Genomic DNA, 18,449 nt, shown 5'->3' on the forward strand with positions numbered 1-18,449 from the left:
CTTAATGATTTTTTATATTTTTAAAGACCACATGTACCCTTTTTTGTCACTGGTGTCACCTTACTTCTTTGGCAATATTAAAGGTTTTTATAAAATATTATTTCTCAAATTGTTCAGCTCATGTAGTCAGCATTACAGAAAAATAATAATAATGCAACAAATAAGGAGATTATGTTTTATTTATTTTAATCAGGTTTGTTAAAAGTGTGATTGAATGATGAAGTGTGAAACCATGTATTTGCTATAACAATAAAAATATTTGGAAAAACAGTTATAAACAAGTAAGGTAACACTTTACAATAAGGATCATTAGTTAACATTAGTTAATGCATTAACTAACATGAGCAATACATTTGTTACTGTATTTGTTCATCTTTGTTAACGTTAGTTAATAATAAAAATACAGCTTTTCGTTGTTAGTTCATGTTAGTTCGCAGTGTATTAACTAATGTTAACAAGATTTTAATAAAGTATTAGTTAATGTTGAAATTAAAATTAACAAAGATTAATAAATGTTGTATAAGTGCAGTTCATTATTAGGTCATATTTACTAACTAATGAACCTTATTGTAAAGTGTTACCACAAGTAATGATGCAGTCTTTTCAATAATAACTCTTGAGAGTAGCAGAATTAAATGGATGTAAAATTATTATCATGTCACGTGACATTTTATTTAATGTGACAGAAAAAAAAAAACAAAAAAAAAAACACAGTAACACCAGTGTCACTATGAATCACCAGTGACAGACATACGACCAAAGATAACTACTGGACAGCACAAGGGACAATATTTATCAATTCTGTTTTGATTGGCTATGCAAAATACGGATGCTAAAACATTTCGGTTGAATCAGTTTTAACTTGCATTATTAAAGCCTCTCGACTGTTGTGTGCACAGGTGATGCACGCTGGACACAGGTGGAGCTGCTCTGGTTCAGAGTGTTTGCGCCGGTCTTCTCGGAATGAGTGACCGCCTCCAGCGAGCCCTGACTCCGCCTTCCGCAGGGCTGCGTGTCGCTGAGCGGAGAGAGGAGAGAGTCAGTGCGAGCAGTGCGAGCTGCGCCGCGCGTCAGACACAGAGGCCACCGGCACCTCACTGAAACACACCGAACATGGACCTATTCGAGTTTGACTTCTTCAGGGACTGGGAGCTGGAACAACAGTGGTACGTCTGCGGGCTTTATGTGTTTATGCTCATTCAGTTTATTGAATGAAATGTCTTTGTCATGCGCTCCGATCTGACGTGGTCACATTCCGAAATACGAGTGAAACCCATTATGACGCATGTAGCGGCTGTGTCTCAAACCCTAGTGAGCAACCTACCTTGACAGCGTTTTTTTTTGGGGGGTGGGGGGGTGGGCATCATAGACGCGTTCCGAACGCGCATTCGCAAAGCGCACATATTGATGTCCGAAAACGCTGTCTTTGTAGGCAGCTCGCTAGTGCTCACTTCTGCTGTCTCCGACTGCTCTTGTGTTTGTATAGATGCATTGATAATTGGGGCAAAGTTTAATTACAGAAGAGCTGTATTGATGAATTGAGTGTCGATGCATTGAAACTACATAAAATAAACTAAGTGCAGCCTGTGCCACTTCTTCCTGTTACTTTAAACTGAAATTTCCAGATTATTAGATCATAGATTATTAATTGATAAGATTATCATGAGTCAAAAGTCCTTTAAGTCACACTTCATCTTAGTGTTCATGTTTGGGTAATTACATTGTAAGTAATGAGTAATAAAAATGTAATTACCTATAAATTAAATATTGTATGCATCATCTACACACAGTTGTTTAGTATTTTAACTACTGTAATTTATTATGTTAATATGTACACAGTTGTTGTTAGTGTCACCATACAGACATTTGCATTTATTGCTTATAAAACCAATCACTCATAAAATTCTCAGACCTTTTGAACATGCATTCCTTTGTGCAGAAGTGTAAGAGAGCCTGATATAAATGCAATTTGCTGTAAACCTTCACTAGTAATGCAGTTGGATTCATATTTATCCATAACTTTATAATGCAAACAGAAGTGTTTCATATTTGTTTGGCATATCTAATCATCGCCAGTCAGCTATAGCGCCCTCATCTGGTTAGGGCTATTTGTTATTAATGCCTTTATGCACTTTTATCCACCACAACAATATGATTTCAGCATAATTCTTTGTCTTAAACCTTGCTGATTTTTTAACAATCTCTATATCACCACCATGTGGCAGAGTACAGGAACCCGAGGAGTTGCAGATATGAATCCATACAAAGCAATGTAGCAGAGAATAAAACAAAAAGACCTCTTGATGTATTTGAGCATGTATCACTTGACCTACTTTGACAAATTGACACGAACATATGCATGTTGGTTTGGTTAGTTGCTTTTGTCTTGGATGACACAAGTCTTTTCCTTTGTTGAGCTGATTCTCAGTTGCTTGACATTTTCAACACCTTACGCCTGTTTTATCGTCTTTGTTTTTGTTTTTTTTACTCGCTGTCCTGCACATAATCGGGGATCATTGAGCTTTTATCAGCAGCAATGTGATTTGTAGGATATGGTTTTGAGTGGCCACGTATTCATTTTTTTAGGCTGTCATCTTGTTAGGGGAGCAAATGTTTTTGCTACTATTTTTATTTTAAGGAAAATGTTCCTGCTTTGTCCTTTCATGGGCATTTAGTTCTGTAATTGTATTTAAAAGCGCACATTTGTTTACATTTATGAAAATGTAATAATCAGCCATCAGAACGACATTCAAACGCTGTCAGTATTTTGTCTAGGGACTTATGAATCCTTGTTGGAAATCCCTTAAGTGACGGCACAATGGCTTGTTGGCTTAAACCGTCTATTGTCTCATAAGGAGCTTCAAATCACTCTATTTTAAAATATATCCAACAAAACTTCAGGTTAAAGGTTATTTTTATAGGCGCCGTGCTGATATTAAAACTATTCTCTCTCAGGAACAGCTACGGGCTAGTTGCTTATTACTTCTGCGGTGGTGGCAATTTTGTCTCTTGTTGCCACATTCATAACCCTGAGCTACCCATTAAGTCTGTGAATATTTATGAGGGTATTTAAAAAGCCATTTTTGTGTGATAAGTTTGCATGGTCTGTGTTTTAAAGGCAGTGTATCACTATTTTTCACTGCTGTTCATATGTCGACCATCCCAAAAAAAATGTTAAATGTAGATTTGGCTAAATACTTAGATGAATGATTGTTCTGTGTTTTCTAGAGATAAATCAATGTCTAAGAAGCAAGCATACAATAATAATGCACTCATAATTCACTGTCTTTGTGTTTAATACTTGCCTATATCCCTGTGTCCCTATCTGATGGCCCAGGGCTGTACTTGAGATATCATATTGATTTGAATCTGATCTCACACATGTTGGTTTGGGCTTCGACACGAGTTGGATATAATCAAGTCAGATTAGGTTGTGCAAAATTCAGTGAGGTGCAAAATGAGTTCGATGGAGAGCAGAGCCTTATTTGTAGACAAAGGTTAAGCATGGGAGCCAGTGAGGCGGTGTGGATTGGGACATGCTTTTCTGTGCTGACAGCCGTGATATGAAAGGCTGCTACAATTATGTTGGCTCTTCATTTTAAAAGTCAAATGGCTTTGAAGTGTTTTTTTTTCGAATATTTTATGAAAACAATTGCTCCTCTCTCTGTGTGTGGTGCATTTGGTAAATCATTTTGTGTTATGAGAGTATGAGTTAAGTATTTGTCATAACCAATGAATTTGGATTGGAGAACCGGAGCTATGCTTAATTAGACTTTATATGGCTATATTTTATAGGTTTGCACCTTTAGTGGTAATAGAAGACCTCATAATTAGGTGCAGCCATTTATTGTGACTTTCTTTTCATTTGGCAGCACTTTATAGCCGCCCTGAGAGTAGCACCAGGAGGGATTATTCAATGACTCACTTGTGCCTTTTTTTTTTTCTTTTTTTTTCTGTCATTTGCCCTTTCTCAGCAGGGATTTCTGTCCCAATAACTCAATTTTATTTTCCGGTATTAAAATGTGCAAAGACTTGGACTATTGCTGAATGATAAGTTAACAGAATTTCAGACTCCCAGGATTTGTTTTTGTTTAACTCGGGCATTACTTTTGCATTGTCACTATCAATATTCAGAAAACCATTAAATGTGTTTGTATGTTATTATTATTAGTTCACACTGAGCAAAGTGTTTTATCACCATTTACATATGTTACATGTACTTACCATTGTAATAACAGTACATTATGCATAATTACATGCAACTTACCCTCAACCAAACCCTAATCCTACCCTAACTCTAAGTACATAAGTACATGTACTTATTATTACTCAGTACTTCAATATATAATTACACTGTAACAAGTGTAACCCACTTTTTTTTAGTGTCCTTGTTACACGTTAACATTACATGCACTTACTAGTAATAACAGTAAATTATGCATAATTACTAGGGCTGTCGATTTAATGCATTAACTTAATTCATTAGTTATGGGAATATAACGAATTAATGAATTCGCATTTAACGCACCCGCCCCACCCAAGACTAGTCATCTTACATTTCATACGGTTGATTGGTGACAAACATGAAGAAAACAACAGTTCAATAAATAAGAAGTTAATATTATATTTTAAACACAATATTGTCTGTTTTTGTTAGCTATAAAGCCATAGCAGGATGACTGTGCCTCTCAGAGCAACACATCTGTGTTTCTGAACGAATCCGCTTTTTGAACGAATCGAGTGAACCAATGATTCAATGACCCATTCATAAAGAGAGCCATTTACTTCATTCTTGAATGAATTAGCCATTTTAACTAATCTAATGAATGAATTACTCAATGACTTACTCATTTATACATTTACTGCCACCTACTGGCAGTTTCAGAGTATCATTTCATAAAAAAATAAATAAAAAAAAATCATGTTATCATAATAATAAAAAGCTAATAAATGTATAGTTCACCTAAAAATTCTGTCATCATTTACTCACCCTCATGGCCGTTGAAGCCTAAATGTTTATGTGTAATAAGTTCTATGCTGAATCAATAATTTATTTTTAATAAAGCTACTTTTTGTTAAGTCTATTTGATGCTTTTCTCATTTAACACAATAATGACTTTAAATTATCTTTGGGGGGTAATTTCTCAGCCAAATTTGATGTGCGATTAATTTGCGTTTAATTCGATTAACTAATCGCCACATTGTGTAATTAATTTCATTTTAATCTAACATTAATTAAATCGCTTGATGCGTTATAGCTTACAGCGCCCCCTACCATATAACAGTGCAAGCACAGAAAGCCAGTAATTTCTGTCAATGGCAGCGAAAGAGTTCAAGTCCCCCTGGCCTGTAGTCAATCATTTTATCCCTTAAAACTCATCTTTGATCACAAAAATAACATATTTAAGCGCTTTTTCCTAGAATTTTTGTTCATGCCTTAAAATAGCTTGAATGTAACTCCACACCCTTGCCTTATTTAGTATACACGGTTCTATGAATATGCAAATTAGCCCAGCCTCCACTCACTCACACCAGCTCATAGATCCACTGGTTGACGATCACACGTTGACCTGATTGGTTACAAGGTACTTTGTGACGTCAGAAACACCAGCGATTTCAAACCACTGTTTTTGGTTCACTGCAGTTTTAAGGAGAAACTACTCAGCAATGGTGTTGACTTATGAATATGTAGATGGTTTGTCTTAAAGCATATTAAAACAACACATAGACATATAAACAACATTAAAAACTCTTTTCACCACAGGGGGACTTTAAGACTCTGTCTTAACGAAATTGCTATGTTTATGCAACTGGCCCACACTGTTCTAAAAATGCAGCGCTCAAGTTAAAATAAGAAAAATTAAAAAAAATCTTCTCGAGTTTTTTAAAAGAAAAGACACATTCTGTTTGAACCGGCCCTTACTGTAACAAGGACACCTTAAAAAGTTAACATTTTAGTTACATTTAGGTTGCCAGCTTTGGACGTGGATAAACATGCAACAAACTATTCGCTGTTAATACAGCTATATAGAAAGTAAGATGAGATAAATCACAATTTACTGTGGAAATATATGTAATAAAGAAGACCACTAAGCACCTAGAATGTAAATATTACTGTGACATCAGCAGTCAATGTTTGGAGTGCCGAACATGCTTCCCAAATATCAGGTTTTATATCAACGCCTACAAGATAAACACTGACAAAGTATTTCTGACACTTTTCATAGCTGACAAAACTAAACAGATAAAAACGAATCCAGTCTGTAAGTGTAACATGAAAACAAATATATTTTTTACAAATAAATATTTGTTTTGGACTTTACTTGGATAATTTGAGTTGCTCACTTAAGATGGATTTGTAGTAGTTTTTATACAATTATATGTTGAACTTGAGTAATCTAGACTATGTAGATATGTGTTTTTTTTCAAGATACTAACTTACATTTATTGAAATTATTTATTGCTGGAATTGGATGATGCAGTGAATCCTTATCACACACTTTCTAAATGTTGGCTGAATTCTTAAAACCAGTGAAATTCAATACAAACTATGAGAAAATACATGGTAGCAAACAAAAAGACAACTTGCATTGCCAAACCAAGTTCTCTCCTCCATAATGAAGCATTTATTTAGTTAAGTTCAGAAAGTAGGGCACTCAGACTGTGGCAAACAACATGTTCTGTTATGCTGTGAAACAACACTTTTTCTTAGTTTACTGTGGTATGTGTGTGTGTGTGTGTCGTGTCCACTTTTTGGCACGTTGTGTGCTGTTTCTCTTTGCTCTCATGCTGTTTAGTCACAGGGATTGAACATTCTCCATGGTCGTGGCACAGATCTACCACATTTCCCAGCTTCCCTCGCCTTCCCGCTTCCACCTTGACCACAGCTGGGACTATATATCACACGGCTCGCTCGAGGAGCCGCGTACGGTGCCAATCTCATTTGTGCCCGGCTTGAAAAGGCAAGCCAAGCCAGGCTGTGCCCGGCACATCTCTGCGGCCGCCACACAAGCGCGGAGGCTCGGCGGTTGGCATGATGTTAGTGAGAGCAGGCTGCCAAGCACAGTGCCCGTGGTCTCATTTTGCCACCTGCAAGAAGAAAGCCAAATGCTGTGGCACGATAAAGCGGCAAGGTTGGCACGGCAGTCAGGTTGTATGGGAGAGACAAAAGGTGACGGGTTGCCACCGTTCTGGCTTCGGGTTCGGCACGCAATTAACAAGTTCCTCCGACGGAACGACAGTCGGTAGTTCCTGAAGTAAAGACATATGGACACGAATATGTGTTAAGTGTAGTACATACGTAGATGAAGACAGCAAACCAGTCTTAACTTGATTTTTTTTTTTTTTTTTTTTTGTGTCTTAATGCAGATTATTCTGAAGAAAAATAAACAATAAATTAATGATAATAGTACAATTATTATTATCCCAAAGACTGTGATTTAATTAAATAAATATATGCGGGCTCCCTCTGGTTTTCCTCTAAAATTGAAATCTAGATGGTTTATCGTTTGACTGGCATACATATTAGTATTGTAACTTTACAGTTGTACTGTTCAATAAATGTATTCATTTATGCAATTGTTTTATTTCACAGTGAAATATTAAAGTAATATTTCCTGTTTTTAAAATATTTGAATTAGTAACATCAACAACAACAATAATGATGATAATAATATTTAATATTATTATTATCATTGTTATTGTTATGTATTCTTAAATGCTATATTTTTATTTTACAGTGAAATATTTACTATTTCTAAATGTTTTATTTAATAACAACAACATCAGTAATCATACTAATAATAATTGTTATTATTATTATTATTATTATTATTATTAAAATAATAATAATAATACCAATATATAATTAGTATTATTATTTGTAGTCACATTGATGTATATGCACAAAATGTTTGGACAATTGTTAAACATATTTAAAATTGCAATCACAATTTTTTATCAGAAAAAAAAAATATATATATATATATTTTCCCAAATCATGCAGCCCTAATTAAAAATTGTATAGTTAGAATAATAAATAATGCATACCTCCACCTCTGAAATTTTTCTGCTAAAATAAACAAGGATTTATGGGCAGCGATGAACTGATAAATTGATGAAAATCAACCAATAACAGTTTTTTGTTTTGTTTTTTTGACACATTTTGTGCGAGTGGTGTTTTTCCTGTGCAAAGCTCTCTGCTTGTCAGATTAACTATGGTAATTAACTATGCTGTGCGGTTGCTAAAGTGTTCTTGTTGCTTATAGCCCTTTTCTTTGTCGTCGCTTGGGTGTTTTGGGTGATTAACTATTTTAACTATTGTTCTGGGTGTCAAACTACTTTATTTCCCTTGTTACCTAGTTGAAATCATGATCAAATAGCCCATTTCAAACTAAATATAAGAATAAAACTAAATCCAGACGAACCAACAGGTGCTACTGTACGTTACCTTGATTCACAGTGCTCATGCATCTTAATGCCAGTCAGGCTAACACAGTTCGAGTGGCCCGAGGACCGATGTTGAAAGGCTGTCTCTAACAGGGACCCTCTTAGGGTCTCTTAGCCGAGTCTCTGCCCTACGGCTGTCCCGCTCTAGAGAAGTTATTAACTGAGCACTAATTACAATAGAGCCAATAAGGGCTGTGGTAATGGCCCTGTGAATTCAAATGCTTTAAATATCTGCTTCAATTAGCCTTGACCATTTCATTTAGACAGCATCAACACGTGAGCCAAAATTGTTTTGACTCAAACATCAATGGTGCATAAAAAGCAAACAAAACATGAACGGAATATGATTTCGGCCAAGGCTGCCAAAGATTGATTTAGTCATTGATGAAAAATGCAAGGCTACTTAAATAATGGTTAATTAATTAAGCAATTTAAAGGCGCACATTAATAAAACCTTTCATAATAATACAAATAAAATCAAAGACTTTCTATAGCCGAATAAAGGTATACATTTTGGATACATCCCTAAGTGCAGGATGAGTCATCAATATTTTTGGTTTGTTTTCCTAGAAGAAAAAGACTAAATTTAAAAAATTTTGAAAGAATTGTCTCATGCTCATTTTATGCCATATAAAATGCAGTGAAAATATTACAGTTCAAAAGAACTGATTTCTATGTGAATATATTTGAAAATGTAATGTATGCATCATTACGCCAGTCTTCAGTGTCACATGATCCTTCAGAAATCACTCTAATATGATGATTTGCTTTTTTTTCTTGGGAAACCATAATTCTTTTTTTTTGTCATGATTCTTTGAAGAATAGAACGTTCACAAGAACAGCATTCATTCAAAATAAAAAAATAAAACATTTTGTAACACTATAAATGTCTTTACTGTCACTATTAATTGAATGCATCCTTGCAGATTACAAGTATTCATTTCTTTCCAAAATATCGTATTGACCCTTATTGAACTTTAGAACGGTTGGCTACCTCTCCTACTTCCATCAGAGCTAACAGAAATAAACTGCTGGTTGTGGATGTTGAACACGACTTCTTCCGGACCGCTTCTGGTATTTAATAAGAGACATCAAAGTCGCCCTGTTCGCACCAAATTAATCATGTGTGCAATGAAACCACACCAGCAGATCCTAATGAATGTCTTTCTTGATTTCTTCCGTCGCTTCCCGATTGGTTGGATTCCGTCTAAAGATCTCCAGGTTAATCAAGCTTCACGCTTCAAGCTTCCAGCTTACCTTTATGCCACGAAGCAATTTACTCCACTACCCCAAAGGTCACTGCTTCCATTGAAATCACTCTATGACAAATATGATGATTCAATAGAGGCACGCAGGCATCTGTTATAAAGCGTCTCATTTCTTTCGGAGAGATGAATCAGTTTGTCTTTTACTGACCTTTTGCTGTTGGCTTGGTCTAAGCCAAAGGAAATTGCAAATTCTTTTTAGAGCCCTAATATTAATGGATGTCTCGATTGAACAATATTTGTATGTGTCTTCTTTCAGAAAGTGAGAGATGCGCTCACTGCTTATTGAGTCGTGCAAATTGGAAGATAACGAAGCTTAATTCCTGAGAATCGAACACCGCGGCTCATGGTGCGGAATCTCCCGTCAGGATTCACTCGGATATGTGCCGGATGCTAAACTTTGCATGTGATTTTCCAGTTGCATAATCAAGCATTGCTCTTTGTGTGGGCATTTTGCCAAAGGACTGTGACAAAGCTAGATTGAATATTGCTCAGATAATATTCTTGTTGCATGAATCTGATTCTAGAGATGTATTCACATTAGAGGATGGATACCCGACCCGAGCCCGACGGGACCCGCCGGTACCCGATGGGCCGGGCCGGGTTCGGACAGATATTTAGAAATTATGTTCGGGTTCGAAATGTTCAATTTAATTTAATTTAATTTAATTTTATTTTATTTTATTTTATTTTATTTTATTTTATTTTATTTTATTTTATTTTATTTTATTTTATTTTATTATTTTATTTTATTTTATTTTATTATTTTTTATATTTTCCTTTTTTCCTTTAATTTTTAATTTTTAATTTTTAATTTTTTATTTTTTATTTATTTATTATTATTATTATTTTTATTATTATTTTCCTTTTTTCCTTTTATTTATTTAAATAAATTTTTGTATTTTTTTTTATTTATTCATTTATTCATTTATTCATTCATTTTTTTTATTTTATTTTTTTTTTATTTGTGGCCGTGACAATTCTGCGAGAGAGAAACGCATGAGTATTTGTGAGTTGGTGTCGAGGTATGACCGTGCGCTGACTGAGAGTCTGAGATTCGCCCGGTGTTTGGCTTCAGCGTGTACAAATGTATCTCACCTTGTTTATTGGGAGCTGCAGAACTGCTAAAGAGCAGGACACGCCTGCCAAATATCACAATCACACAGAGCTCCGTCATTCACATCCAACTGTCCGCCTATTTTCACAGCACATGCTAATTTGTCCCATTAAATGTGGCTCATTCACATTGAGCTAAAAGTGTCTGAAAAAACTAGCAACAGTGTTGCCATTCTCGCTGCTCCAGTGCTCTGAAAGTCCCCCTGGCTTTTATTGTTTGATAAAGATCGGAAAGGAACACACATCTTTATCAGAGAAGGAGAGAAAAGCTGAGATAAGAAAATGAATTGAAGCCAAAATGCTTTAAATGGAAGACTATCTCCCTGTGAGAAACTCATAGAGCTGTTAAGAGCTGTGAGTAACAAAAGAGCACAGATGCATTGAGACTATAATCTCACCGGAGGAGAGAAAGTACTGGAGGGAAGTGCGTTTACAATGTGATGCTAGATTGAGGTGGACATCTTGCTTTGAAGGTGATGAGAGAAGGTGGACTACCAGTAAAAGGACACTTGACTTGAATGTTTCTCAGGACCTTAAAAGCCTTTTGATTTGAAGATTAAATACTTGGAATTTAGTTTTGCAGGAAACTATAACTTTTCTTACATTATCATTATTATTATTAGTAGTAGTAGTAATAAAATTGTAAAATAATAATAATATTTATCATATTATTATTATAAATGTTATTTATTATATATTTATTATTTTATTATACTACTACTATATTATTATTATTATTATTATTATTATTACACTACTACTAATAATAATAATAATTATTATTATACTATTATTATGTATTTTATTATTAATATTATCATTATTATTATTACACTACACTACTACTATTACTACTACTACTTACTACTAATAATAATTTATTACTATTACTACTAGTATTACTACTACTACCACCACCACCACTAATAATACTAATAATAATACTACTAATAATAATGCATACATACATATTAATTATTATTATTATTATTATTAGTATTAGTATTATTATTATCAGTTGCAGTAGTAGTAGTAGTAGTATAATTTATTTAATTCAATGATTGGACAAGATTGCAATTAATTCATTGATTGCAAATATCTTTTGAACTTATATTTTATGTCTTAAAATAAAATAAAATAAAAACCTTTCATATATTGTGCACTTTTAAGGTTTCAAAATTAATTCAAGAGCATCTTTTCATTTCTCTTTTCAGCAATGTCCCACCCCAGCAATCACTTTTCAAAGTGCTTCACCATGTATTTGTTGTACGTTAATGATTGCATCCTCTTTTATAAAAAAAAAAAAAATCTTTCACATCACACTTCATATCACTGTGAATGTGGCAAAACAGCTCCTCATATTTCAGTCAGCTCATAGATTAGCAGAGATGGGGGACTCGAGTCAATGACTTGACTCGAGTCAGACTTAAGTCGCAAATTTTAGGACTTGAGACTTGCTTGACAAATATTAATAAAAGACTTGACTTGACTTTGACTTGATATTCATGACTTGAGACTTGACTCGGACTTGAGGTAAATGACTCGAAATAACTTGTCTTTTTAAAAATAAATATCTGTATTTGAACGCACGCAACAATCACGTGACGCAGCAGGAACGCTCGCTGTGTGAACAAAAGCCGCGTGTCGTAGTGATGACGCTGAAGCGCGGGATCGTTCGCCAGCTGTGAAACGGTAAGTTATGCGCAAGTTTATGATCGAATCAGAGAGGAAAAAAATGCACAAGCATGGTTTCTCGAGAGAGAAATCGCAGCTCATAAGCAAACTTAAGACGCTGCTGAGACAATAAAGTCACATCGATGTCATGTGTCTTAACGGGATTTTTACGGGTTGTGTGTGAACGCACTCTCTTATTCCGGAAAATCACTGGCAGTGTGAATGAACCTAAATCAAACTAACCCGAGTCAAATCTCGGGTCACTTTATCCGTGTATATTCCGGAATCTCTGTGTGAAAGGGGCTTAAGGTCACACACCCTGACGAAGGCTCATTAGCCGCAACGCATAGGTGTGCATGTAGCTACTTGTCACCTGATTTTAAAATATTAAAGCCATGATGAAATAAAGGCTTTCTATATATTTCTAATAATATTCGAGTGCCTTGGATTAATGATTTTTTTTATGATCTGAATAATCCCTTACATACAAAAGCACAGCGAAAAACAAAACATTTCTTGAAAATTAAAATCGGGTTAAAATATGTTAAAATATGCCATATTCCAGTTTTTCTTGCCTGCATACATCCCTTTGTACTGTCTAGTTATATGCTACCAATATAGTCTGCTATCCCAGGGTTGACTTGAATGTTAAAAGAAATATAAAAAAAAATTAACTGTAATTTAATAATAATTAATAACACATTGGTACAGAGTCTACCGTTCTCTGGGATTTGTTTTCATGATAATCGAATGTAAAGAGTTTTATCTCTAAAAACTGATTAGCTTATAACGCTAGTATATGGGGCATAGAGTAAGTAAAAAGAAATCGCTAGTTAATAAGGTATTACACACACACACACACACAGAGAAAGTCAAACCCAACCATGGACATGCAAACAATACACCTTTCACTCATACACATGCACACACATCATTCACACATTAATAAATCACTCACTCACACAGATTAATAATGTACAATAGTCAATCCACCTGATTGACAGGTTTAAGTTTTGTGTCAATTCAATTATTACTGTTTTTTTCTTGTTATTATTTTGTTAAAAAGGAAAGATCTAACTTGTTGTTAAGGATGTGTTCATGTTCCATAAAGGGGATGCCAGTTTGAAGAATGCCATTTGGTGGCATAGGAACCATTATACTTGAATTGTGAATTGTTTAATATCTTTTAATGGTCTACTGCAATGTTTAAGGCATATTTATTTTTCATGCTTTAATGTTGGCCTAATTTCAGTTACATTTACATTTTAGGCTATCTAGTTTGAGATTTTATTTCTTTTTTAGATTTTTAACCACTCAGCTGTATGTGTAAATGCATATTTAAAAAAATGTTGCAAATAAAACCATAGTCCACAACTTATGTAGTTTTAACTTATTTTAATATATAAATTCTGTGAAATCATCAAACGTTTGTATGACTTGCCGTGACTTGTGACCCAAGCTACGGCTTGACTTGACTTGCTTGACATAAAGCAGTGACTTGACTTGACTTGATTTGCTTTTCACAAAATTGACTTGGACTTGCTTGAGACTTGAAGGTTAAGACTTGAGACTTACTTGTGACTTGCACATGTGTGACTTACTCCCACCTCTGTAGATTAGTCAGGACATCTTCTAGGAAACATTTATAGAAGTCTATTATTCCATCAAGAGCTCCAAACATAATGTTTCTCTACGTCTGTGTGATGGCTTTGAGTGCCAGGCGTTTTCATTCTCCGGTTGGAGAGTGTCAGATGCTGCTGTAGAATTGTAATGCATATTCATGCATAAATAAACAGCAATGAACACGTTTGACGTACTGACAACCTTATTGTTGCGCAGAGCTGAGCTATGGTCGACTGTTGCATAATAACAACGGCAATAGCAGTGTTTTCCTCACACCTCAGAAGCCTTCATTGGCATGAATCATTCAATCAAAGCAGGTGGTGCTGTTTCTGCTGAAGCTTTTGGCGTTGTTTGTGAATTTCTGATTTTCTCAAGGAATGTGTTTGCTGTAACACTTAGCCTAGGTGCAACACAAAATCTCACATGAATCCCCCCCTCGCCCCTTTGCTTTCATTCATTATGTTTACCTTCAGGTTTTATGTTTCGAGTAACTTGTTTTCTCTTGCAAGATGATCAATTGTGTGGATCAATTGTTTTGCTGTGATATTCTAGTTTCTAGACACGATTTGTCAGTCCATTCTTTGTGTGAGAGAGTTTAGGGCGAATTAACTAAAGTGTTCATGCATTGGCCGTTCACACCGTTACACCGTGACGAAATCTTTTTATGCGTTTGGCTGTTCATTTACACAACAACTGTGTTTTTGGGGGCCTGAAACTCCAAACTTTTGAAAACATGGTTTCAAAGTGCAAGTTTTTGAAAGTGATAATGTTATCGTCTCTGTGTAAACTTAATTGTTTTGACAACGTTGTCGTCTGTACACACAAAAAAAAAAAAACGTTTCCGTTCATTGCCGTGTAAATGTAACAAATTTGGTTTTCTTGTGAAATTTGGTTACAATTATTTATTTTTTATTTTATTTTTTTTACTTGCCATGAAGATAAAACAATAATAATAACAATAACAATAAATGGCTAACATAGATGAGTTTTTTGTTGAAAATGCAAGAATAACTTAATATTAATATTTTTTCCATGTGTGCCATCATTTCCCAGTAAAAGTGTTAATGAATTTATGGTTACCTTAGAGTTTAATTACATACTTGTTTATGTCTTTTGAAATCATAATAACTAGATAATTAATCACTGTAAATATAGGCAATTATAAAATTATAATGACACATTTGATGAAACTGTATAAAAGTTGTTTAATTTAATTTTGATATCATTTGAAAAAATATAAAATAATAAATGTAAAAGCATACTTTAAACCTAAGTTATACTTCAAATATATAATCGTTATTATTGAAAATATAAAATAGTTAATGTAACAAATACTATAACAGTTGTGCTATCCAGTAGTCCAGGGCGAGTTATGCAGTAAATTTGATTATTTAACAGTTCAGTTTTTTCGAATTTTTAACCCTATGTAGGAGCAACAGTAATAATTGTTGCCTAAGTGATTATAACAATTTGCTTCAATAATTATCTAAGCTTTTTTCCCCAACTAGGTTGTTTAACTGAATTGCTTGGAAAAGCAAAGGGATAGCATTAGTGCTACATTAACTCTTTGACTCCATGTTAGGATAATTCCCCAAGGGTTTCTGCAGTCGCGCACCCTGTGGGCTTTACACGTCCTCTCGCCGCCTGGAAATTCAAACCTTTTAGTTACAGAAGCACCGCGGGGACTCGATGTTAAAATGCCCCGTAAAGCAGCAGACACAGGAAGCTTCCGAAGTCAACAGAGGAATGATCTAGATGGCAGAGGAAAACGTCATCAATTCGCCGCTGACGGCAATAGAGCCCGGCTCCTGTGATTTATGGCACGTTGCTGTTTTTCCCAGCGTGCTGTTCCCCCTCCGCCATGGCATTGAGTTATTACCCAAAGTGTGAGCAACATACCTGTTAGAGATCAATCCGGCACTTTCTCTGTTTGCGGGGACCTGCTTGACTTCCATGTTTGCAGCTTTACCCACATTGATATTTCACTATTGATTTCCTTCTGTTCATTTCTTGCCTCCTTCAGCACCTGGACTGATAGGCCAGTTGTGTTTAGCCGGTTTTATTGTGATGTGACAAAGATGGATGTGACATTGTCCTCTGTGGACCGCTGGATAGTGGAAGTGTTAATGAAGCCATTAGCACAGTCCGAGAGAGAGGAGAGTGTGGCGAAATTACCATTATTCTGCCACCATTAAGTCGTAATCTGCCAACTTCTCTCTCGCTCTGTGCCATTCTCTCCATTTCCACCTCTTTCTCTCCTACACTTGCTGATCCACTTCAACTGTCCTGTAAAGCTTCATTAATTCATTTGTTATCAAAAGCAGTTAACCACAAAAAGAGTGCGGAGGAGTGATGGGGGATCGTAATAATGTAAACTATAATTACTATCCACACTGGCTTCTAAATGAAACGAAAAGAAAGAAAAAAAAAGCAAATGGCTACACAATTCATAAATCTCATTACCTCAAAACACCATTCTTATAAAGAGACAGAAGCTCATTTGGTCAGCACAAAAGGAGGAAAAAATATCATTACTAAAAGTATTTGGTTTTATCTGAAGCTGGAGAACTTTCTCTGTGCTTTCTTGTCTGTGGCATTCAACAGATTGTGAACTTTCTGGAAAGCCTGAAGAACGTTACGGAGTTTACAGGGGAACTTTTTTGTTCAAGGGCTATTGTGCTGGAGACTGAAAATGGGAAGTCATTATGATTATTGACGATAATAATAGTAAATCTAAAATGTAATATTTCAAAAACCAATATGCTATTACAGGGGTTTTCAAGTCAAGTCACCTTTATTTATACAGCGCTTTATACAATACAGATTTTTACAGTTATAACAGGAAAATGGTTCAATGATAAAAACAGAGTTTATTTGATTATTCTAAAAGAAAACAGTGTCATTGTTCAGCTGAAGTCAGTTCAGTGTTGAGAGTTTTTTTTTTTTTTTAAAGATCCCATTGCAAGGGACCACCTTTATAAACTGTAAAAGTTGTTGTACATTTAAAAATATGGATATGGAAAATATGACACTTAAAGGGATACTTCACTTTAAAATGAAAATTCTGTCATCATATACTCACCCTCATGTTGTTTCAAAGCTGTATGAATTTCTTTCTTCTGCTGAACAGAAAGGAAGATATTTAGAAGAATGTCAGTAACCAGGCAGTTTCTGGTACCATTGAATTCCATAGTAGGAAAAAATATATACTATGGAAGTCAATGGTACCAGAAACTGTCTGGTTACTGACATTCTTCTAAATATCTTCCTTTCTGTTCAGCAGAAGAAAGAAATTCATACAGGTTTGAAACAACATGAGGGTGAGTATATGATGAATTTGCATTTTAAAGTGGAGTATCCCTTTAAATTATCATTATACTAACAGAAAGCAAAAAAACATTTATTATAGATTAATATTTGTATTATTTTTACAGTTTACCTTTTTTCCATTCACTTTTGAAGTATGCTAGTTGTATAAATGTGAAGACAAACACTGAAGAGAAACGTCAACTTCAATTGGAATTTATGTACCCTTACTTCCTTCAAAACATATTGTTCCAGAGAATATTGTTTTACAATCCCCCATGAGTAAAATAAAAGGTAAGATAAAGAAACTCGAATGCAAGGACAGAGATGAACAAATAGATTCAATGTTCTATTGAATATTTTCCTTTATTTAAAAGGTTAAATATTAATATTAACAAATTCAATTAAAACAATGGAATGTACCCTTTTCAAACATCAAACATTGCCTCGGGTTTTTCAAGTAATTATCCAACAAAACAGTAATAAAATAAAGAACAAAGAAACAAGTTATAAATTAAACTGCAGAACAGCCATATTTGTGGTCATGGCTGTGTTGACTGCATATTCAACCTGACTTGAACGAGGAGACAACCCTCGGGTACTGAACTGAGTCAGTTCTCTGTATAGTATAGTTGCTTTAAGAACATTGATCCGAATGTGAAGCTGTGGCTGAGAACTTACTTGTGAAGACGTCAAGACATCTAGTTTTACCTTAGGGGATCTGTTCCTCCAAATGAGTTTACTTATTGACGGGGTCTTGCACTGCAAACATTCTCAGAGTGAAGATAACTGTTGAAATGGTAAATGCAAATGCATTTTATTGGAAACATTGAGTTGATCCCCCTTCAAAATGTAAGTTTAATTGTCCCTTGTTTTATAGTCATTACACACAAATCCATAGAACAAGCAAGCAAAAAAAGAACAAAGATATTGGCAGGAATGGCTGAGAGAGAGGAAACAAACAACAGACTCATGCTATCTGAACAAAGAAATCTTTAGAGGAAGTGTCAACTATAC

General features: G+C 34.7%; 1 protein-coding gene across 1 annotated transcript in view; it reads left to right on the plus strand.

The window, feature by feature from the left end:
• The first annotated feature begins 1,020 nt into the window (after window positions 1-1,020).
• aff2 (AF4/FMR2 family, member 2) overlaps window positions 1,021-18,449 on the plus strand; it is a 237,362-nt gene continuing 219,933 nt past the window's right edge. Inside the window, exon 1 of the mRNA XM_079893420.1 lies at window positions 1,021-1,166. Within this exon, the coding sequence (XP_079749546.1) occupies window positions 1,114-1,166 (53 nt within the window). The 5' untranslated portion in view covers window positions 1,021-1,113. The remainder of the gene's footprint in view (window positions 1,167-18,449) is intronic.

Source organism: Squalius cephalus (assembly GCF_949319135.1).
Source record: "Squalius cephalus genome assembly, chromosome: 14".
NCBI classification, from domain to species: domain Eukaryota; kingdom Metazoa; phylum Chordata; class Actinopteri; order Cypriniformes; family Leuciscidae; genus Squalius; species Squalius cephalus.